The following is a 23,366-nucleotide window of genomic DNA, read 5'->3' as shown; positions in this document are numbered from 1 at the left end:
TACACACCACATTTACAGTATGCTTTGGAGTTGGATTATATGACCTATTTACTTAACTCTGTAGAGATGCCAATTGAAACACAGATATATAACATTTTTTATTACTGTACAAGCAGAACTTCTCTTTAGAATTTGTCATATGACTCCCCAATTAATTTTTCACTCCAAATGAACCTTTGTAGTCTTTAATTACTAAGCAAAAAGGGTTTTGTGATCTTGAGAGTAACCTGATGATGTTTACTAAAGTATAAAATGAGACTAAATAGTACAAATCTAAATAAAAAACAAAACACCACCAACAACAGCAACAACAAAAAACCCTTAATGCACTTTTGTCTACATGGAAAGAGTACGGACTCTGGTTCTCCAGTGATCAGATAAAGAGGCCATTAACGAAAGTGCTCAGATTACTCCTATATACACAAAAAGCAGAGATGAGAAAGAGAAAAGTAATTTCTAAACCAAGAGCAAATATATTAAGTTCCCTCTCCCACGCAGGAAGAAGTGTGTAGAAAGTATAACCATCAGCAATATTCCCACCTCTTTTTCAACTTTTGCAAACTCAGGTATTCTGCTCCCAATTGTATAACTGTGTGGACAACTGCTCCACCGACGTTTTCTACCCTGATTTATCACAGCCATGTTTAAACATTTCAACATTTCAAATTTAACATATCAGCTTTAAGGAGAAAACAAAGACTAACACTTATGTTGCAGACTACAAAGTATTTCCACATACATTATCTCATTCTGCTAAGAAGATATCAGGATTCTCATTTCATAAGGAAAGAGACCAGCTTAAAAAGTGGAGGTAACAGGTCTAAAGTCAAAGGGATAAGCCTGGAACTAGAAGCCCAAACTCTTAGTTTAATAAACACATTTTCATTATACTTCTTTAATGAAAAGACTGGGTTAACAGGTCACCTTGTTATTGATTCCCAATGTAACACCACACATGATCTGCTATGATAAAAACAAGAGTTGAGCTATATATCTCAAAATCAAATGAAACTGTTCCAGTTTAACAAGTATCAGAAAATGCTAATGATATGCAGTCACTATGAAGTTGGGTATATTTTTCAATGTTTAAAAAATTTAAAAATCTACCCATAGTTAGCCACCCAAAAAAAAACTTAACTGAGTTGAACATGACTGTTTCTTAAAAGATTTTAAGACTACATACACACTTGACAAAGTAACATAATTATTAACTAGTATTACATTTTGATTTAAATGCCTATTGTCTGAAGGGCTTCAAAAAGAAAAACCTTGCGATGTTAGTAATTTCCTGTAGATTAATGAATGCTGAAATGAGCAACTTTTTTTATTCACAATGCCCTCTACTGGTGGCAAAGTAGTTCTAATACATTTATTATAGGAATTTGAATTTGTTTCCTTACTGTGGTCCCCACCACCTGCATATAAATCCTCTGGAATGCTTGTTAAAAATACAATTTCCCTCCCTCTATGAAATATCTACAGATACTGTGATTTCACTACAACTAGAACTCTGCATTTTTAACAAGTTCCCCCAACAAGTAACTAACTGGTTTGGTTAATTATATCAACACCTGACTTTCAAAGCACAGTAACTTTGTGAAAAGCTCTGGAAAGGTATTATTGTATTAGGTTTATATTATTATATTATATATTATATATATATATACACATATATATATATACTATATTATTATATAAGGTTTCCAGATGAATACCAAGGCTCAAGACAATTTATGGCCCCAGGTTAACATGCAAAAAAGTAACAGGGCCGCTAATATTTTCTTATTTCTGGAGGTGCTGTGTCCTTAGAGGAAAGAATCACAAAATTCTATCAGCCTTAAAATTCAAATATTTATTTCTTTAAATACAGCTTATGGAAGCAGTACATGCTTTTCCACTCTGGCTTGACATGATAGCAGTGGTGCTCAGCCTATGATGAGTTTCGGATTCAGGAGGGTCTGGCAGGTATTTGAGAATTTGGATTTGTAACAAGTTCTGGGTGGAGATGAGGATGTCAATTCTGTGACTATACTTTGAATACCACTGGTTAAGAATACTATCTAGTGGTTCTCAACCTTGACTACACATTAGGATCACCTCCTGGAGGCTTAAAAATCTGTTAGCCAGGTACACACTTAGACCAATTACATCAGAGTCTCTGGCATGGGGCATCCAGACACCTATATGTTTCAAGCTCCTAAAATTAAAAAGGTTTATAAAACCCATCAATATGTAAATGGGCATACACTGATTTTCCGAGAGCACGGTGTAGTGTGCAGTATCTCCACAACTTTTTGGATCAGAAACACTTCTGTCCAGGGACATAATTAAAAGGCCTAAATGTGTGCAATGCTAGCCTATGGGATAAAGTAGAAATTGCTTTGAGTGGCCTACAAGACATTCACCACCAACCTCATTTATTGCCAAACACTTCTTCCCTCCACTACATATTTTCCTATTAGAATATTAACAATTCCATTGCAATTACCTGTTGTAATGTGACTGTTTACACTCTTTCTACAAACAACCTCTTTGAAGTCAGAGATTGAATCTAATTTGGATTCCCCAAAGGCTTGTATGAGTAACAATACAGATTGCTAGCCCTACTTTCTGGAGAAAAGGTTGTGTCAAGAATGGCTTTAATGCAACCTAGAATGTGACAATAGATAACTAAAATTTAAAAACTGACTATTTCTCCCTCATAAAGCTACTCTTCTTTAGTATTCCCTTATTATTTCCACCGAGAGATGATAAATTTCACTTGCCTTGGGATCTGCCACATCTTCAATTCATTAGCAACTTAAGAACACCAAAAAGCTATTCTAAGAATCATTTAGCCAACTGTGATCCAAAAAGGAGTAAAAAGAGTGTGTGTGTTAGCAATGAGATGAAGTTTCCAAAAACCCTTAAAAGGAAAAGGGAAAAAAAGCTTAAAAATTACTGTTGTTTCAAAAATCCAAGTTTTTAAACTTTGAACATAATCAAATCAAATCAAATCAGTTTTATTTCTTTGGTTTTTGGTTTTTAATTTATAAGGAACAATAGTCTTCTGTGAGCAAGCTGCATATTTAACTCAAGTCAAGCAATTTTGGTATGTATTCAAAAATTTGCAAGATTAAGTACAGTATTCTTTACTGTCACAAAAGAAAACATCAGACTTTATTCTATAAAGGTGATGTCTGATTCACTCTACAGCTCTCTGGCTCCACGGTTTCTATGTGCTCCACAAATATTTAAAATAATCACATACGTATAAGTCTCAAAGCATTATAAGACTATGCTGCTTCACACTTTTTCAGTCTGCGGACCTATGAGACTGTATTTGAGGAAATCAATCCTGTTAACAAATATTAACATGTATTTGTTTTTAAAGGGTAGTGATAATTACCTACACATATATTTATTCAACAAGGAATTACTGAGTGCCCATTTTTTGCCAGGCACTGTTTTCGGAGCTAAAGTTGCACAATAATGAAAATAAGGTTCTTTATGAAGCTTACAACCTGGTATATTTTTTCTACAAAGGAAAAACTAGGAACATTCTAGTGGTCCAGACTCTAAATAGGGATTCTTTACGAGGGAGAGAGAAAACGTAAGCCTAAAAGTCCTTAGTTTATAAAATTTTTTGGAAGGCTCCCAGAAACTCTGAAAAGGCCCGTAAACCTGGAAGAAAGAGAAAAGTAATAAATGAAATTTTAAAATTAATTAGTGTTTACCTCTGTATTCCTTCAAGAATATCTTTCACAGCTGCCATTAACTTTTGAAGAGATACATATGCTTCTTCAAATGATGCTATTTTCGAAGAAGTCAAAGCTGCATTTGAGCCCAATCTTTGAAATACATCCATGCTAAAATAGAGAAAAAGAAAAGATACTCATATACATGCACATTTATGGTAATTCAAGCATTTCCATTTCCAATATATAAAATGAGGTAATATTTATAACTCCTCCCTCATAATCCTGATTGATTAAAATTAGAAATAAGACACAATGACCTGTGAATGTCCAGGCTACCATTCATGCAAAGGATCCAGAGTAAAAACTATGTTCGTCTAATCTAAAGTAATACTTACAAGCTGTGGGAATAATGTTTCTTATCAAGAGACCATAAGACACAGAATACTGTTAATCTGCATTCAAATCAATCCATAAATACTAACAGTACTCCCGTACATAAGGATGAAGAAAAAAAAGACATCAGATACACATGTTTCCTGAAACTAGAAGTTTTAAATATCCATACACCTTACTCTGGTAATTCCAATTTTAGAAATCTAGCACATTAATAATAACTTGCAACTGGTCAACAATTAGTAATCACCTACATGTGCCATGATGTAAAAAGTGTTAAGTAAATAGTGAATTAGCCACCTGATGAAATGCCAAAGAACTACTAAAATAATGCTTATGCCATCTATAAGATAGAAAAATAAAGGTATACAAAATTTATTTAGAGAACATAACCACCACCATATAAAAAAATCAAAATATATGCTGTACTGGATTGATGAGTATGCCCCTGAAATTCACGTTCACCCAGAACCTCAGAATGTGACTTTATTTGAAATGGGATCTTTGTAGAACTTCCCAAAACAATCAACCCTGAAGACAGACACCTGGATTTCAGACTTTACACTTTCCAGAACCATGAGTGAATAAATCTCTGTTATTTTAAACCACTTAGTTTGTGGTAATGTGCTATGGCAGCCCTAGACTAATAACCATGCTTTAAAATACAGCTGGGTATACATGAGAATAACCATGTTAACTACTGGTTATCTTCAGGTAGTAGCATTCAAGGAAGTTGCTTACTTCACAGTACTTTCCAAAGCATTTTTTTAAATAATTATGGTGAAAAAAAAACATAAAATTACCATTTTAACATTTTAAAGTGTACAATTCTGTGGCATTTGATACATTCACAATGTATCACCATCACCACTATCTACTCATAGAACATCTTCACCGTGCCAGAAGGAAACCCTGTATTCATTAAGCACTCACCATTCCTCCCTCTCTGCAGTCCCTGGTAACCACTAATTATTTTCTATTTCTATAGATTTACCTGTTGGGGATATTTAATATAAATGAAATTATATGCCACGTGACCTTTTGTGTCTGGCTTCCTTCACTTAGCATGTTTCTGAATTCATTCACACCATATTGTGTATGGATACTTCCTTATAGCTGTGTAACGTTCCATTTTATGGATATACCCATTTTATGAGACACATTTCGTGTATCCACTCATCTGTTGATGCACATATGACTGTTTCCACTTTAGCTATTGTAAATAGTTGTGAACATTCATGCACATGTTTCTGTTTGAACACTTGTGTTCCGTTCTTTTAGGTACATATCTAAGAGTGGCACTGCGGGGTTATATGATGATGGCACATTTAATGTACTGAGGAACCATGAAATTGCTTTTCCACATTCCTACATGTATGAAAGGGGTAAAGCGTTTTGACAAGTGTGCAAAAGGGAAAACTTAGGAAATCTGAATACAATGGTTAGTAAGTACAGTTTGACCTTTCTAAAAGAAAAAGTATTCTGAAACACTAGTAGCCTACTATACTTTCATGATAAATGATTCTCCATCCCCTCACTTTTAATCTGGAGGTGTCTTTAGGTTTCAAATGAACCTCTGGTGGACTGCATATGGATGGGTCCTGTCTTTGTATCCAATCTTCAGCACCATGCCATTTCAGGGAAGCATTTAGGCCATTCACATTGAGAGTAACTACTGGAAGGTATTAATTTAGTGCCATCATATTGCCTGTAAAGCCCGTTTCCCATAAAGCCCCCGTTTCTATAGATGGTCTCTGTAAATTTCTGGTCTATGATATTCTTGGAGGTCTTTCTTCTTTTACAGAACCCCCCTTATATTGTTTCTTGAAGGGCTGGTTTGGTGGTCACATATTCTTTCAGTTTCTGCCCGTCCTGGAAGCTTGTTGTCTCTCCATCTGCTGTGAATGACAGCTTTGCTCAATAAAGTATTCTTGGTTGCATGTTCTTCTCATTTAGTACCCTGATAATGTCTTGCCAGCCCTTTCTGGCTTGCCAGGTCTCTGTGGACAGGTCTGACATTATTCTGATGTTCCTCCCACCATAGATAAGAAATCTCTTCCCCCTAGCTGCTCCCAGGATAGCTGTCTTGGCTCTAAAATTAGCAAGTTTTACTATTATATACCAGAGCATTGGTCTATTTTTATTGATCTTGGGAGGGATCCTCTCTGCCTCTTAGACGAGAATTCTTATTTCCTTCCCCAGATTGGGGAAGTTCTCAGCTATGATTTTCTCAAGTATACCTTCTAGTCCTCTCTCTCTCTCTCTCTCTCCATCTCTCTCCAAACCTTCAAGGATCCAAGTAATTTCTGACTTTGGAACGTTTCATGACATCATTGATCTCTCTAACTCTGCTCTCATGGGCTTCTAGTTGTTTATCCCTATCCTCCTTCACTTGCTTCCTTTCTATCATCTTATCTTCTAGACCACTAATTCGTTCTGCTTTCTCATGTACCCTGGCAGTCAGAGTATCCAGTTTAGACTGCATCTCCTTCATAGCATTTTTAAGTTTGGCGTGATTAGCTCTCATTCCTGCCCTTAAAGATTCTATATTGTCGCTAGTACTTTTCTTAAGCCTAGATAGTGACTTCATAAGTGTTACTCTGAAGTCTATTTCTAACATCTTGCTTATATCCATATTCATTAAGTCTGTGGCAGAGGCCACTGTCTCTGGTTCTTTTCTTTGTTGAGAGTTGTTTCTCCTAGTCAATCTGTTGAGGGATGTTGAGGGAATGTACAGAGTCCATGGGTCAACCATGACCCAGGCAGGATGCACCCTAGGAAAAATTGGAGCAGTCTGATGCCACCACGCAGGCCCAGTAGAGTTTTTCTGCCTGTAGATATCCAGATATATATTCTTACAACTCAGGCTGATTTCATGGTTGTTCGGGATGGTTTGGTAGATATACAGATAAATTCAGGGCACCAGACAAAATGAGGTCCCTGATCCCTCTGCCATCTTGCCTCCCTTCTCACTACTCAACCTTCAAATGAGCAGCTCTCAATGAAGGGCTCAAGCATGAATATATTGAAAACTTTTACAGTGACTCTGGTACACCATCAGGCATGAGAAGCAATGAAGTAGGCTTAAGAACTATGCACTGATACAGCAATTTAAGAATTTCTCATGAAATACTGAAATACTACAAAGTAAAGTTGATTTATTATACAGAATTTACCGGGAACTCTAATATCCAACACAAATGTATGTATATTATAGGTCAATTCTAAGACAAATAAGGTACTCAAATTTTGAATATTTGAATTTTTCTAAAATGAAAATTTTATTTTCTAAATGAAATTTAAAAATATTTTCTAAATGAAAAGAAGATCAAAATATCTTAGAAATGGCTTTAATCTATTTTATTTTGAAAGTGATAATCTTTGCCTAGTATATGGGGTAACTTCCTGCTAACAAGAATATCTGATTAGCCAAAACATTTCCAATATGTTAAGACTGGACAAAACAAAGATATGAAAATACAAATGCATTACATGAAAACACAAATTTTTAAGTATTGTTTTCTTCAGCTTACATGTTAGGTATTGGTATTTCTTTAATGTGACAAACTACACATTTGTTTGAAAGAACTTATAATTGTAGGCAAAGACTAAAAATGGGTCTACAGTGTTATAAGAGAGAAAAGATGTTTAAAAAGAGTGTTCATATTACTTTGCTGCCCATTTCCTGACAGAGGAAATGACAGATGATCTTAATCCAAAATAACAGTGATACTGGGCCCTTGAACAAAAATCATACTAAAAAGCTTTCGTGACCCGCAAATATATAATACATATAAAATCATATAAAGATTACGGGCTTGGGAAAAAGTACAGGAGGGAAGGTCGGTTTACTTTAAAAGCAATTATTTTAAATTACTTTTTTTAAGCTACTCCAGCAGCATTTAAAGAACTACTCACAAATGGTCTCTATCTTTTCATTTTACCAAAAACACAGTATGCTTTCATGGATATCAAAGGAATAAAAGCATTTCTTCCTTTTAAATATAAGTATTTATCCTTCTTTTTAGAAAGTCTTACATGAATTCTCCCTAAAGTTAAATGACCTTTTCTTAGATTATCTTAAATGTCATTAAGGTTTTGTGTCCTACTGATTTGTTTAGCAATCTAGGTGGCTTTTTTTGGTTCTGACATACATGGGAAATACTTGTCATGAAGGTTTCACATCTGAATCACCTATAGAGATTTTTTTTTTTAATGCACTATCTCAGTGTCACCTCGGTCTTATCAAGTCAGAATTTCTAGGGATAGAGCCTAGGCATATGTATTTTTAAAACACTCAAGATAAATCTGATTGCACCCTTATTTAAGCATCACTGTTTCTAAGGCACCAATTTGATAAAAGGCCCTCAGTTAGATAATCTAATACATTAAACTCATAACCCAAACACTAACTGTTTAATGAATAACAGTAACGATGGAAAAGCCGAGAATTCAAAAATTCTTGGAAATTTAGTACCTGTTCTGATATAATGTAATCCAAACATTCTCTAGGATAGACCAGATTTCTTGATGCCTGTTAGGTTGCGGAAGATGAGAACCTGAGAAAATGGTGATTTCTTGGTTATTAGACTTCATCAAAGAAGTATCTTCTTGCTTTTTACCCACTGTAGTTTCTGAAGGATTTTGCTTAAGTTTTGCCTTGACCTGGGGAAATAAGAATTACACAAATTTCAGCTAGTTCTTCACTAGGAAGTGAGAGAAACAATGCCAATTGTGCTTACAGTGTTCTAGGTTTCCAAGAAGTATTGACTCTTCTTTGTCCTTGATTATGTACCGAATATTCCAGAAAAGCATCAGAGCTAAAACACACATATTTTTTCCTTTTCCATTTATATCAAATAGTTCCAATATATTTATTATAGTGACCTTTCTTAGCCAACGTGCTAATATCAATTTAAGAATACTATTAGGGGGCGCCTGGGTGGCTCAGTGGGTTAAGTCTCTGCCTTCGGCTCTGGTCATGATCTCAGGGTCCTGGGATCGAGCCCTGCATCGGGCTCTCTGCCTGCCTCCCTGCCTACTTGTGATCTCTGTCTGTCAAATAAATAAATAAAATCTTAAAAAAAAAAAGAATACTATTTGAACCCTTCTATATATATGGTACTGAACAAGACAGAGAACACTTAGGATACAACGATAAACATGTGGAATCAAGCCTCCAAGTACCCTACGATCCATTAACAAGAATGGATTATTATTAAAAAAAAAAAAAGGAAAAGACAGAAAGTAAACCTTTTGCCATTGAAGAAGCCACTGAAAGTTTCTCAAGAGGCAAGGAGACTGTCTAGAAGGCTACTGAAATAATCCAGTAGACTGGTCCTGAGAACTTGAATTAGGTTGAAAAGGTAGAAGAAGAAAAAGAAAACAAAAAATGTACACAAGAAAAATTTTATAAGATTTAGCCAAAATCTAGATTCAGGAAATGAAGGAGACACTAAGATTTTTTAAATTTAGATGTCTACAAGAATAAATACACAAATAATAGAAATATAAACTGTCCATAAGGTAAAAATAGATCAAACCTCCTTGATTTACTGCTCCAGAGGAATGTAAAGACACAGTTTTATTTGAAGGCAACACCCTGAATGTATCATGTATTATAATGTAAGAGCAGTAAGGCATTTAATGTACATTTATCTACATTTCTGGATTTTATGGCCACCTGTAGTAAAGCCAAGAAGAAAGGCTGGTTATGGAAAAGAGGAGAAACAGACCACAGATCTGCATTTAGAATGTCTACTGTGAAGAATAAAAAGATATTTAAGTAAAGATATCTAGCAGGTAATTGGATATGCAGATTTGTAGCTCAAAAGATAAAGCTGGGACTCATTCCCATGCAGACAAACCTCAGAGGTAGATGAGATTGTTAGAGAGAAAATAGCAAAAACAGAAAAAGGAGGAGGAGGAGGAGAAGGTAGTGAAAGCTAGACAAAGTAAAGGAGGAAGGGAGGAAATTAGCAAGAAGAAAAAGAGAGACTGACAAGATATGGGAAGAGTCAGAAGTACTCGAAAGCAAGAGAAGCCCAAAGAGGTAAGTTTCAGGAAAAAAAGAGCGGACTATATCAAGTGCTGAGAAAGGCTGAGAAACTAGAAAGAGGGAGAAAATGGTGGGTTGGATCAATGATAACCTAATTCACCTAACAGAATATAGAGGCAGAATTCTACTTGTAAAGGATTAAGTAGGAAACGAGTGAAGAAACAAACAAGGGTTAATAGATCGCTCTTTAAGAAGTTTGGTAATTGTTGGAAGGAGTCAGTGCAGTAAACACCATGGCCAACGTACAAGTACTTAAGAATGCAGACCTGAGTATATTTTAAATATTGATAATTAAAGATACTGAACAGAGTATAAGAGCTATATTATTGATTCAAATAATTTTTTTAAAATCACCTTCAGGGAAAATATTAAGTGGAAAAAAACCTCTGATAGAATGAAAAAAACTTTATGACATTTAAAACTTGGGGTTTTGGGACGCCTGGGTGGCTCAGTTGGTTAAGCAGCTGCCTTCGGCTCAGGTCATGATCCCAGCGTCCTGGGATCGAGTCCCACATCGGGCTCCTTGCTCCGCAGGGAGCCTGCTTCTCCCTCTGACTCTGCCTTCCACTCTGTCTGCCTGTGCTCGCTCTCACTCTCTCTCTTACAAAAAAAAAAATAAAATCTTTAAAAAAAAAAAAAAAAAAAAAAAACCTTGGGGTTTTCTTTGTCCTGGCTCTACTGTAACTTAAATAAAATCATTCCATTTCCCTAAGCTTCCTTATTAATAACAGTATGATTTCAAAGGTTAGCCGATGGGTTGTTAGTTTCATGTTAATTAAAAAATAAAAAAGTTCCAACACTACTGGAAATAAGTATTTATTGAGCATTTCTTACGCATAGGAACTTTCTAAAAACTTTGTATCTATTAGCTCATTTAATCCTCAGAACTGCCCTGTGAAACCGATATTATGATTATCCATATTTTCGGGTCAATAACTCGTACAAAGTCATAAGACTTTGGTAAGACTCATAAATAGAACCTGACCTTCAGAAATCTGACTCTGAATGGGCTTCTGATCTCTCTCCAACAATAAAAGTAAATCTTCCCCTTTTCTATCTTTGGGAACAGGAAGAAAAAAGAATGTTATTCCTCCTGTTTTTCCCTATTTACATTAACTATGCACTTAATAAATATACATGGATGGAAAGACATATTTTGTTCTGAGATATATTTTTTTGATCACCACATACTGCTCGTTTCCTCAGCTCTCATATAGTAGTGTACGCAACTATGCAGATGGATGTCTTTCCGAAACACCTACACAGTGCTTACTAGTGCCAGGCACTCAATGCTTTAAAAGTATTAATTTATTTAATTCTCATGACACTTCTGAGGCACAGATTATTATTCTCATTTGATAAAAGAAGAAATTCGGCTCAGAGAGGTTAATTAATCAGAGGTTTAAAACACAGCTAGTCAGGGTCACCCGGTGGCTCAGTCGGTTAAGCGTCCAACTCTTGATTTCAGCTCAGGTCATTATCTCAGGGTCGTGAGTTGAGCCCATGTTGGGCTCCACGTTGAGGGTGCAGTCTGCTGAAGATTCTCTCCCTCTCCCTCTGCTCCCTTAACCCATTCTCTGTCCCTGAAAACAAAACAAAACTTAAAGAAGAAAAAAAAACCCAAAACACATCTACTTAGGATGAGGCTCCTTGGACATAAGGCTGACTTTAATTATTCTATCATCCGGGCAGAGCAAGCCTTATTTTTTTGGTTGGAAGGCTTATCAAAGAAAAAATGTATATATCCTTTTCCTGTTCCCACCCCGTTTATATAAAAATCTAGAAAATGATCATTTTGGTTGACTTTCTGCTTTGTTTTCTCACAAGCCTTTTCAGAAGTAAACAAGTGAATATTCCTCTTTTCCTGATTTTCTACACTTGGTACATTAAGTTCATTAAGTTTGGGGGCCTTTTTTTTTTTTTTTAATTTAACAATTACTGTATTTAGATACACTGTGTCTGGAGGTGATCTATTTGTTGCTCCAGTTACTGAGATAGGCAGGAATAAATATTTAGGTCATAAACCAAATCTAATGCATTCTACAAAATGACTCCTACTGAGTGTATTTTAAAAGCCCAAGCTAAATCACATAGTTCCTGGCTGACTTAGACAATGAATTAGCAACACTTCAGAGTTCTAATCATGGAACAGCACAGGTTTCAAGCAATCACACTAATGCCAGGTGTTGAGGGAAAAGCACTAATGAGGATGTAGATTCTTCATCAATGGGCTTCAGGACTCTCGCTAATGCAGCAACTGGAAAATCAGAATCCAAGAATAAATAAAAATTCAATTAACTACTCAGTGGACAACATACAGTTGGCACACTATTATCTGATAACACTAAATTTTCATGCCACAGTTTCATGGTAACTCCCATCTTTTGGTTTCCAATTGATGAAAGAACCTTAAATCTGGACATTTGTTGTTGTTTTTATCGCAATCAGTCCTAATTTTTTTTTTTATTTTCAATAACCCTAATTCAAAGACTGATAAACCTATGAGTAACCTGAATTTTTCGTTTGTTTTCACTAAAGATGGGGTTTAGGGCTTAATTATGTGATGGGAAAGGCTAATATATGGTTCCCTACACAATTCAAGAACAGACTCAAGCTGCAATCCTCTATATATCCAAGTCCATTCTTTCCTACAGATGGTTCTCAGAGTCACATTTGCCATGGAAAAATACAACTGCTAAGGTTTTAGTCAGCTTAACCCAAAAGATCATTTCACCCCTTAAATCAATTTTTTCGCAGTTCAACCACATATTTATTAGTTTATAAAAAAAAAAAAGATGCTTCTTTTACTTCATGAGATGCTCTCTTAAGTACGTATGTCTTTCCCTATCAGCTATGATGAATTTTAGTATCATCTAATCCTTTCATTACTTCACAGGTAGTGGGAACTGTGACCTTGAACCACCACAGGCAAAAACCTGGTCAACCACATAACACGGAAGAAAAAAAAATGGTGATTATATATATATATATGTGTGTGTATATATATATGTGTGTACCATTAATGTCTAGGGGCGCCTGGGTGGCTCAGTCGGTTAAGCCTCTGCCTATAACTCAGGTCATGATCTTAGGGTCCTGGGATCAAGCCCCTGCTTCCTCCTCTCTCTCTCTGCCTACTTGTGATCTCTCTGTCAAGTAAATAAATAAAATCTTTAAAAAAAATTAAGTGCCATTAATGTCTTATATCTAATAATGGTGATACTGAGTTTTTGACCTGTTTCTGACATATAAAACTCCCAGAATCTTCTAGATTTGAAATTAGAAGGCTGCAGAAATAGAGTATTACCAGAGACAAAACTTACAGAGTTAATTTAAAAGAGGTAAAAAGGCATCAGTGCTAGACTGCCTGCATAAGGGTCACATGCAGAGATTGTTTAAAAAAATTGGTAGGTGAGTTGCCAAAGTCTGAATAAGGTCTACAGATTAGATCATTGTATTATACCAATACTAATTCCCTGATTAATTATACTAGTTACATAAGATATCCTTGTTCTCTAGGAAATATATGAAAGTATTTAGGGATAAAGGAGCATTGTACTTGCAACATACTCCTAAACAGTTCAGGAAAAAAATGTGGCTAGATAAGCAGATAGATAGGCAGGCAGAGAAAACAATAAAGCAAATGTGAAAAACGGGTAACACTGGGGGATCTGGGTAAAGGATATATACCGAATCCTCTGAACTCTTCTTGCAAATTTTCTGTAAGTTTCAAATTATTTCAAAATAAAAAACGAACAGTATTCCTGGGTACCACTACCAGAAGTTTGATTCAGTAAGGTTTGAGAGAGGCTTGGCATCTGCATCTTTAAAAAAAAAAAAACTTCCAAAAGTATTCTGATCGATGCTGTGATCCACTTGTCTGAGGCACTGGGAAATAAGCTTGCAAACAAGGCACAGCTTGCGTCCATCCATAAATGAAATAATATAAAATTCCAACAACTACTGTAACAGTGGTTCCAATAAGAGGATGTGTTTTAGAACTTGCAATAAGAATTGCTTATTTACCCTTCAATTCACTTAATAATCACTTAATGCCATTCATGTGTTAAAATAAGTAGAATTAAAATATCCTTTACCTCTGTTGTCTGCTAAAACGTTCTTAGAACGTTATGTCATTAGGTACTCTAAATTGCATTCCAAAGACATCTTACCTCTGCAAAGGTTTGAAGTAGTTCACTGACTTGAGCAAAGGCCCGTGGAAGAATACCATCATAATTTGATCGTGTACTGAAAGCGTGTAGCAAACTTTTAGAATCCTGAAGCAGAAATTTCAATGTTGTAAAATCCACTGCATTGTTAGCTGGTAAGAGAAATTAAGAAGGAAAAAATAGGTAAGAATGAGTATTCGATGCAAAAATGTCTTTGGAAAACCAATCTAATGTTAATTATGAAATTTAAGAAAAGTATACATTTACGCCTACACACCACTCCACTTCTCCCTCTCTGGCTTAAAAAGCATTACAATTAAATTTAGCAAAAGAATGTTCTTGGAGTTGATTTGGGTACTCTGTATTCTTCAGAAGACAGAATTACCAAACAAGTTAAACTGCAGAGTTTCAAGGCAGATCTTGTTTCATATACAGATGACTATGGAGGGCATCAGAAAACTCACTTGGCAGTATGTAAGTTACATGCAGTATTTCTCATAACCAACTCAGTTAATCATGTAGTGATTTGCCTTCCAATTCCATTACAACAAATGTAATACTAGATTTGTTGAAAATAATCTTTCCTCTCTCTGCACAACACAACTAACACAACTTTAGAAAAATATAAATAATTTGGGTAACGGTGGGTTGTGGGCAACACAAGCTAGCAGAATATTTTCCTTAAAAATTAGCAAAGTGAGTGAATCTACAAAAAATAATTCAAAGGTGTAACAATTTTTTTTCAACTAATCTTACTTACCTTAAATTCTCAAGCCAATTAGGAGAGGTGGTGACAATGATTTCAAAGATTTTAAGTTATCAACAATGAAGTTAAGCAAATTTCTAATGTCACCAAGCTTAGAACAGAAGAAATCTTTCCATTATTAGAGTAGAGCACTATATACCAGTTCTCAAGGGCATTTCAAATAAACATGATACAATGTGTTTTATTTTTTCTATATGTTTTATTTATTTGACACAGAGAGAGAGAGAGAGAGAGCACAAGCGGGGGGGGGGGGGGGGGGGAGGGGGGGGGGGGGGGGGGGGAACAGAGGGAGAGATAGAAGCAGACTCCCTCAGGAAGCTCCATCCCAGGACCCTGGGATCATGACCTGAGCTGAAAGCAGAGCTTAACCAACTGAGCCACCCAGGCACCCTGTTTTCTTTTAACGTTCACAGTTTCAGAAACTCTTCTATGTTCTGAAATACCAGCATGGTTTTTTGCTGGCACTATGAGTTTTAAAAACTCTGTATCACTTATACAAATATTTGCATAGAAATACTGAAAGGTCAAATGAAAATAAAAAGTAGATTTTAATAATTAATTATACAATATTCAGAAATTCTAATCTAATGTGATGGCTGTAGTCAGGCTTCTGGCTTCCCCTTTATCAAACGAAGACAGAAAAGTATATTTCCTTAGGAAGCACTTAGTTATTTTTAAATGCAATGACTAGTTTAAATTCCTGTGGGAAAAGACAGATAAGAGATGCTGCATATAGGACAGAAGTAGATCTGATGAACCCAGTAAATCTCCTAAGGAGAAATTGGGCACATCTTCTATAAGTATGTAGTCAATGTTCAATAGGGCTTATGTCCCTGAATTAATCATTTGATCTCTGTCTTAGAAGAAGTCTTTCTAAGGTTTTGTGCTAAAGGGAAATAATGATAAATTCAGTACCCAGACACAACATAAAAAGGAATCTACATGGTTGAAATACTTTAATGCTTATATAAGGTCAACAATCACTTAGACTAAAGTTAATATGTATAACAAAATCAAAAAGAGCTACTAATCATTTTACACATTTTACACATTTTCTATGAACTGATCTAAGAATCTCTTCTTTAGAAGTTAACTGAAGCTAACTGCATATATATAATTCAACAGCCGAGGATACTCTTAAAAGACAGTAAACAAAATCATAAACTGTGATTTTCCTAACTCAAAATTACTTTAGGGCAGAAGAGGCTTTTATAATTCTATTATATATTCTTTACAAGTCAGTAAACATTAGGCATCAGATTTTTCTAGACCAAGGATCAATAACTATGCACACAATGATTCCAAAAATGAATTTTGAGCAAAAGGAAGTCACCATCTCTTCACTTCTCTCCTATTCCCTGTTAGAACTGCTGCCTGCAATCTCTAAGCCTTGTGCACAAGACAAACACTGCCCATCCCTAGAAAAAGGGAAAAATGGAATATGACAACTAGATATACCTTGTTAAAACTAAATCTTGCTCAAGATCATTTATGATTTAGGAACTTTCCCTTTTGATTGAACCAACTAAATTATGCTTCCATTCAAGGTAATGGAAAATGTTTCTATATACCTTGTAAAAGTGCTCCGAAGAGGCATCCAATAAGTCATTCCATATTTCATATAATACCACTTATAAATAACTTCTATTGTTAAAGATAATGCGTGGAAATGTCTTTAACTTAAAAATTAGTAACTATTATATTTATTTTTTTGAAGATTTTATTTGTATTTATTTGACAGAGAGAGAGCAAGAACAGGAAACGCCAGCAGGGAGCCCAATGTGGGGCTCAATCCCAGAACCCTGGCATCATGACCTGAGCAGAAGGCAGATGCTTAACAACTGAGCCATCCAGGTGCCCCCAAATTAGTAACTTTTAAAAGTCATAAGGCACCAAACCAGGTGCTTGAAATCCCCTGAGGCACTCTTCAAAAATACAAAACATTTTCCAAAAACTTAGATTTCACGGGAAGGACAGAGGGTTGGGCTATACCTCCCATAGAATATGTTTCCTTTTTAGCTTCCAGGATGCTTAGTGTTAAAATTCGTGTTCAAGTTTTGTTTTATGGTAAAATTATCTTTCTTATTCTTCATTACCTGACTCTTGTGACTTTAAACTTGGCTTAAAACCATCTTGTGCTCAGGTTGTTACTTAATGGCCCTCTCATACTCACGGTTATTTTTCAAAAGTAGACAGGATATAAATAATACATTAAAATAAATAGATCACTTCATGTCAGAAGTTCAAAAAAGTCAAGGACCAACTGAACAACCTAGTAATTGTTACATCTGAACTTTGCTTTTTAAAGGTATAGCAAGAAAAATCCAGTTGTCCGACTTTGGATATATCACTTAACTTCTCAGGGTTAGTCTAATCATAAAACATGGGCTTTCATAACATTCCAACAGTGCTTTTCCCATCTTTTTCTTCTTAGCAGAGAAACTTTTTTTCATCCTATTCCTTTATCATATATTTTAGGTAGGTACTTTGATACACTACTTCTAAAATTAGTACATGAAATGTGGTCAAAGTTTGTGTGTTAACAAAAGTAAGAAATTTTAACACAGTAAGAAATTTCTTTTTTTTAAGATTTTATTTATTTATTTGACACAGAGAGAGAAATCACAAGTAAGCAGAGAGGCAGGGAGAGGGAAAGGGGGAAGCAGGCTCCCTGTGGAGCAGAGAGCCCCATGTGGGGATCGATCCCAGGACCCTGGGATCATGACCTGAGCCGAAGACAAGAAGCTTAACCCACTGAGCCACCCAGGTGCCCCCACAGTAAGAAATTTTTTAAAAATCTAAATTTCAGGAGCACCTGGGTGATTCAGTGGCTTAAGCATCGGCCTTCAGCTCAGGCCATAACCCCAGAGTCCTGGGAACCAGCCCTGCACCAGGTTTCCTGCCGGGTGGAGAGCCTGCTTCTCCCACTCCCTCTGCAGCTCCCCCTGCTTGTGCTTGCTCTCTCTCTGTCAAATAAATAAATAAAACTGTTTCCAAAAAATCTAAATGTTATTTATATACCTAATAAACTGTAAAATATGGTTTTAAAGCATTTCAAACATTATAAAAAACAATATATTCACTATGTCTAGGAACATCAAGAGTGATACCATGAATAGTCATGAGCTCTGTGACCTGGGTCCATTCATGCAGCTACCACAAACTCCCTTTAGAAATCAGAAGTATAAATGATTAAAAAATAATGGACAAGTTTCTTAATAATTCATCTTAACATTCCATGGAATATATCAACTTTAACATAACATTGCTGAAGACAAAATAAAAAAATCATACCTTTAGAGAGATTTTCATATAGGCTCTCAATGGTTAAAAGCAAGTTCTTCTCCATAACTAATCCAAATACAGCCAACCAATGTTTTCTAAAGCACTGTAATAAATGAATTAGAGTCCATGGTGGTTTCAAGTACAGCATCTAAAAAGTATTTTGAAATAATTACCACCTGCTAATTTATTTATTAATCCTATTATTTAAAAGTACCTATTAGGGCATTCCTACATACATTTCTGGGCAAAATAGTTGGGTTCTTTTTAAATTAAAAGATGTTTTGTTAAAAGCCAATCATAATCTTAAAGTGCTAATTCCATTGCAAATTATTTCTGTAAAATTCATATTAGTATTAATCCTTATAGTTTTAGAAACTATGTGCAAAACAAAATGTGCATGTGTGCAAAGCAAAAGCACTGTTTTAATCAGAAGATAGTTTCAATCAGAAAAGATGGACAATTTACTTTCCAACATAGTCAATTCTAGGAAGAAATCGATCTAATTAGTTCATATAGCTGCAGGAAAATCTATACAGAAAGAAGATGTCAACTACCATTAACTCTGGCTACACCCCTGCAAAGACATGTTTATAAAGGAGATTAATCAATTAATATTACAAGATGTCAGTGCATCCAGTTTTGAATCATTCATATGCAATGACTTTCCTATGGATATTATAACATATCCAATTTAAGTCAACCCTCCTAGAATCTTCTGATTATTTCTCATCATTTTGGTTCAGTACTTGATAATATAATAAAACAGCAAATAACCACATTAAAAGTAGTTGTATATCACTGAACCACATTTTTCCTGGCTATAGATGTGAACAGCAAACAAACATTAACTAAACTAAAAAGACCATTTTGGCCAAACGCATTATTTTACTGATTGCAGAAAAGATATGAATCTAGAAAATATAAACTGTCTTGCTAATAATGATCATTTTTATACTTTGATTCTCATATCTATATGACTTAAGCCAAAATATACACTTCTTTTCTGAATACATATTGCTATGCGAATTCCCTATAGTAGACATTCTAATTCAAAAAAACTACAGAAGATAGAAGTTTTTCTGAATTCAAATTAAGCTCCATGGGGGCAATGTGCCTGACACACAGTAAAAACCTAATAAATACTTGTTCACTGAAAAAGAATAAATGATAAAATACCATTTCTAATCTTTAGGAAATGTCTATCATTTAATGTTCAAGAAGTTATTTCAAAAACTATTAAAAAATAATGGGTTATAGATCATCCCGATGAAGCTTACACATTTTATGCAAGTCATATTTCCTAAGATAAGGTCATAAATCTTTAGCAATGAAACAGAAATTTTCAACTAATAGAGTTAAAATGATCACCTCCATCCAAAGGTTTCCAAAAGCAATTTTCATTTCTGTTTCTAATATTGAAGATAAAGCTGTTCCAAGAGATTTTTCAAGATCCGATATAATGCTTTCAAGTATAATGGGTTGTCCAGAATGTGGAGTTTCTTCCTTATAGCTCTCTTCTAACAGTGTTGCTTCTTTAAAATAAATAGTTATAGGTTTTATTTAAGACACCAATAGAACAGTAAATATTTTACATATATAACTGGTATTTGGCCATAAATAATAAACATTTTATGCATATAATTAGTATTTGAATTACACAGAAACCAAACCAATACTTCACTTCTTTAGACAGTATTTAGAAACATGTATCTGTAGAATAGTTGCCTTAGATACAACATAAATACATCACATTAGCAAAATGACAAAAGGCAACAAAATCTTTTTTGCTAAAACAAATTTAGGAAATGTGTAATGTTTTAACCATAATTTTAGTTTTATTATTCTCAAAAAAAGGAAAATGCTTTTCATCAATCAATAATAGAAAATGAACAATTATGGATCAAAGTGTGTTTTCTTCCAAACATAATTGTTTCTTCCAAACAATTGTAGGTCTCATCAGTAAATTGTTTTGAAAGAACCAAAATTTCTCATTTAACTACCTTTATGCCAACACTTTTAAAGTAAATGTTCATTATTTCAATTGATTATCATTTCACTAACATTACTATTTTGATACCTAAAGACAACAGCAATTTCTTTATGGCAAAATGAAAAATATTAAGTGGCTTATCTCTACAAATACCAACTGAGGACTTAAAGTGATCAACAGAATGGACAACAAAAGCATGTTACCCCTGAAACACCATAAACTAAAACATCCTCTTCCTCCATCTAAATGTCATTTTGAACATTATGACAAAAGACATCTTATTGCCAAAAAGATAAGTAGCAGTAGTACTATATATGTGAATCTTTATACAATTACACATAAAAAGTACATATAATATTAAAGACTTCAATATTTATTTTGCCAACACAGGGAGAAGGGTTGGAATGTATTTTTAAATTATGTCAAATTTAATATAACATTCCATCAAATACCAAGCTATAGGACAGATTATTCTGGTTAAAAAATAATAATAATAAAACAATTATACTACCTTCACTTTTCTTAAGTATTAGTTTAAAATTAAAAATAAAACTATTAGGGACACCTGGGTGGCTCAAAGCCTCTGCCTTGTGCTCAGGTCATGATTCCAGTGTCCTGGGACCAAGCCCTGCATCACACTGGGCTCTCTGCTCGGCAGGGAGCCTGCTTCCCTTCCTCTCTCTCTCTGCCTGCCTCTCCCTACTTGTGATCTCTGTCTGCCAAATACATAAATAAAATTTTAAATAAAGTAAAATAAAACTAGTATTTAAATCTTTCGAACTCCTATTACTCAGTTTTTTATTGCATTAATAGAAGGTTATGAATAGGAAGCTAAAAATTTCTCTCCACTTTGAATGAATATTTCCTATATATTCTTGTAGCTACTATTAATTTAAAGGTACAAAATAGCCTGTGCATGGTGATTATAAACATGTAAAAATGTATGCAAGTGTATGGACAAAAATTCAAATTTGTAAGAGCATATGTAGAAGACAATAATGACAACTGTGTTCTTTTGGATTACCATTGTAATTTTCATTTCTTTCTTTCTCTCTGTCCCTCTTTCTTTCCTTCTTTCTATTTTCATTTATTTCTAACCATCTGTGTGCTGGCAAATACTTCAATGTCATTTTAAACGTACAAGATGAAAATTTACTATTAATTCCAATTGTTATCAATAATGGCGATACATAAAAGATATATTTCTAATTATTTGTAGTAAGAATACTACCTGCTTTCAATTGTTGTTTAGATATACAAGGCTGATGACATACATCTGTGTTCAGAGATAAGTTTAATAACTCTGCACTCAATTCTTCTTTACTGAGTGACTTCACACCACTTATTAGGCCTTTGTTTCTTAAATTTCTATCATCCCTAAGGTTGGGGTTAGGAGGAAAAAATATTTTATTTTTTATAAGATAAATCACATGGCATCTCAAAACACATTGGATCTAATCAGAGGTGGGTGATCTCAACATGTATATTAACAAAGGATAAGTTTTTTAAAACAGAGAAGATAAAGGAATTAACACACAGTAGAGTCACAGCATATGAATTTCTGAAAATAATAATTATTATATATGAGTGTTTTCCTGGTACCAGGCACTGTTCTAAGTGTGTGTGTGTGTGTGTGTGTGTGTGTGTGTATAGTCAATCCATCCAATTCTCACAGTAAACCTTATAGGTAGTACTGGTATCATTTTTATTCCCCTTTCACAAATGAAAAACTGAGGTGTAAAGAGGTTAAGTAACTTGCCCAAAATTGTACCTGTAAGTTGAAGCTGGATTTGAACATAGGAATACGATCATCCAAAAAGAAAGAAACAGAGAGCCAAAGAGAAATAATTTCCACGTGGAAGGCAATTACAAATTTACTAACAGTGAACATAAGACAAATGGTGAGAATTTGCTATTTCCTGAAAGAAGGAAGTTTGATTACAGCATAGGGCATGAGACCAGTTTATATGGCTACAGAGAAAGCCAAGGGCATTAATAATGGAAAGATTTAAGGGCTTCAGTGGGTAAGTGACATGATCAGATCTGTGTTTATTAACTGCTGTTCTGAAATCCAACAGATTTCCAGCTTTTGCTAATGGTAGAGTAAATTGATTAGACTAATCTTCCCACTGATGAGGATTAGAAAATGTGGACAAAAAAAAAAAAAAAAAAAAGCCTATCTGAAGGCACTCAGGAGAAATAAAATGAAGGCAGGAGCTGGAGGGAAGCTTACCCTCAATACAGAGGTACTGCTTCCGTAAGAGCTACATGGTTCTATCTCTTTGCCCAAGGGCATTCATTCTCTAATTCATCAATGGCTACAACAGAAAGCACAGCCACAGTAATTTGGAATGTCAGAAGACTATGTTCAGGACTAGCCAGAGCAGACAAAAATTTAAGTAGGGAACTGAAGAAGGGAGGAAGCCACGGAACATGTGAACCTTAAAATTTGCGTATAAATTCTACCCAGAAAAAAAAACACAACATGCTACCAAGAGACAAAGCAATCAACTGAACTAGACTTAGATATGACACAGATGTTGAAGTGATCTGATAGGGAATTTTAAATAATTCTGATTAAATTTGTTAAAGGCTCTAGTGGAAAAGGTGAATATCATGCAAAATTACATGGGCAATTTCAGCACAGATGAAAATTAAATGTGACTGCTAGCAATTAAAAAAAAAAAAAAAAAGCCACAGTAACAGAAATGAAGAAGGTCTTTAAAACAGGCTCCACGGCAGAATTGACATAGGCAAGGAAAGAAATTACAAACTTGCAGACAGGTCAAAAGAAATTACCCAAACTGAAATAAAAAGAGAATAAAGTGTTTTTTTTTTAATTCAACAGCTATAGGACAATATCAAACAATCCAACATACATGCTTATATTATGTATCTATTACTGTGTAACAAATTATCCCCAAACTCAGCAGCTTAAAACAAACATTATCTCACACAGCTTCTAAGAGTCAGAAATCTGGGAGCAGCCTGACTAGTTGGTTCTGGTTCAGGGTCTCTCAAAAGGCTG

The 23,366-nt window shown here is 34.7% G+C and overlaps 1 protein-coding gene across 3 annotated transcripts in view; it reads right to left on the bottom strand.

Moving 5' to 3' along the window:
* SWT1 (SWT1 RNA endoribonuclease homolog) overlaps positions 1–23,366 on the bottom strand; it is a 104,369-nt gene that overhangs the window by 42,037 nt on the left and 38,966 nt on the right. For all 3 annotated transcript variants that reach the window (XM_059412778.1, XM_059412779.1, XM_059412780.1), the window contains exons 11-16: positions 21,570–21,715; positions 19,717–19,880; positions 18,358–18,496; positions 14,301–14,449; positions 8,551–8,738; positions 3,717–3,848 (exon numbers count right to left, since the gene is read on the bottom strand). In XM_059412778.1, the coding sequence (XP_059268761.1) occupies positions 3,717–3,848; positions 8,551–8,738; positions 14,301–14,449; positions 18,358–18,496; positions 19,717–19,880; positions 21,570–21,715 (918 nt within the window). The remainder of the gene's footprint in view (positions 1–3,716; positions 3,849–8,550; positions 8,739–14,300; positions 14,450–18,357; positions 18,497–19,716; positions 19,881–21,569; positions 21,716–23,366) is intronic.

Source organism: Mustela nigripes, chromosome 10, assembly GCF_022355385.1.
Source record: "Mustela nigripes isolate SB6536 chromosome 10, MUSNIG.SB6536, whole genome shotgun sequence".
NCBI classification, from domain to species: Eukaryota; Metazoa; Chordata; class Mammalia; order Carnivora; family Mustelidae; genus Mustela; species Mustela nigripes.
Note: the sequence above shows the minus strand (reverse complement) of the source record. Positions and strands in the feature narration are given on the sequence as shown.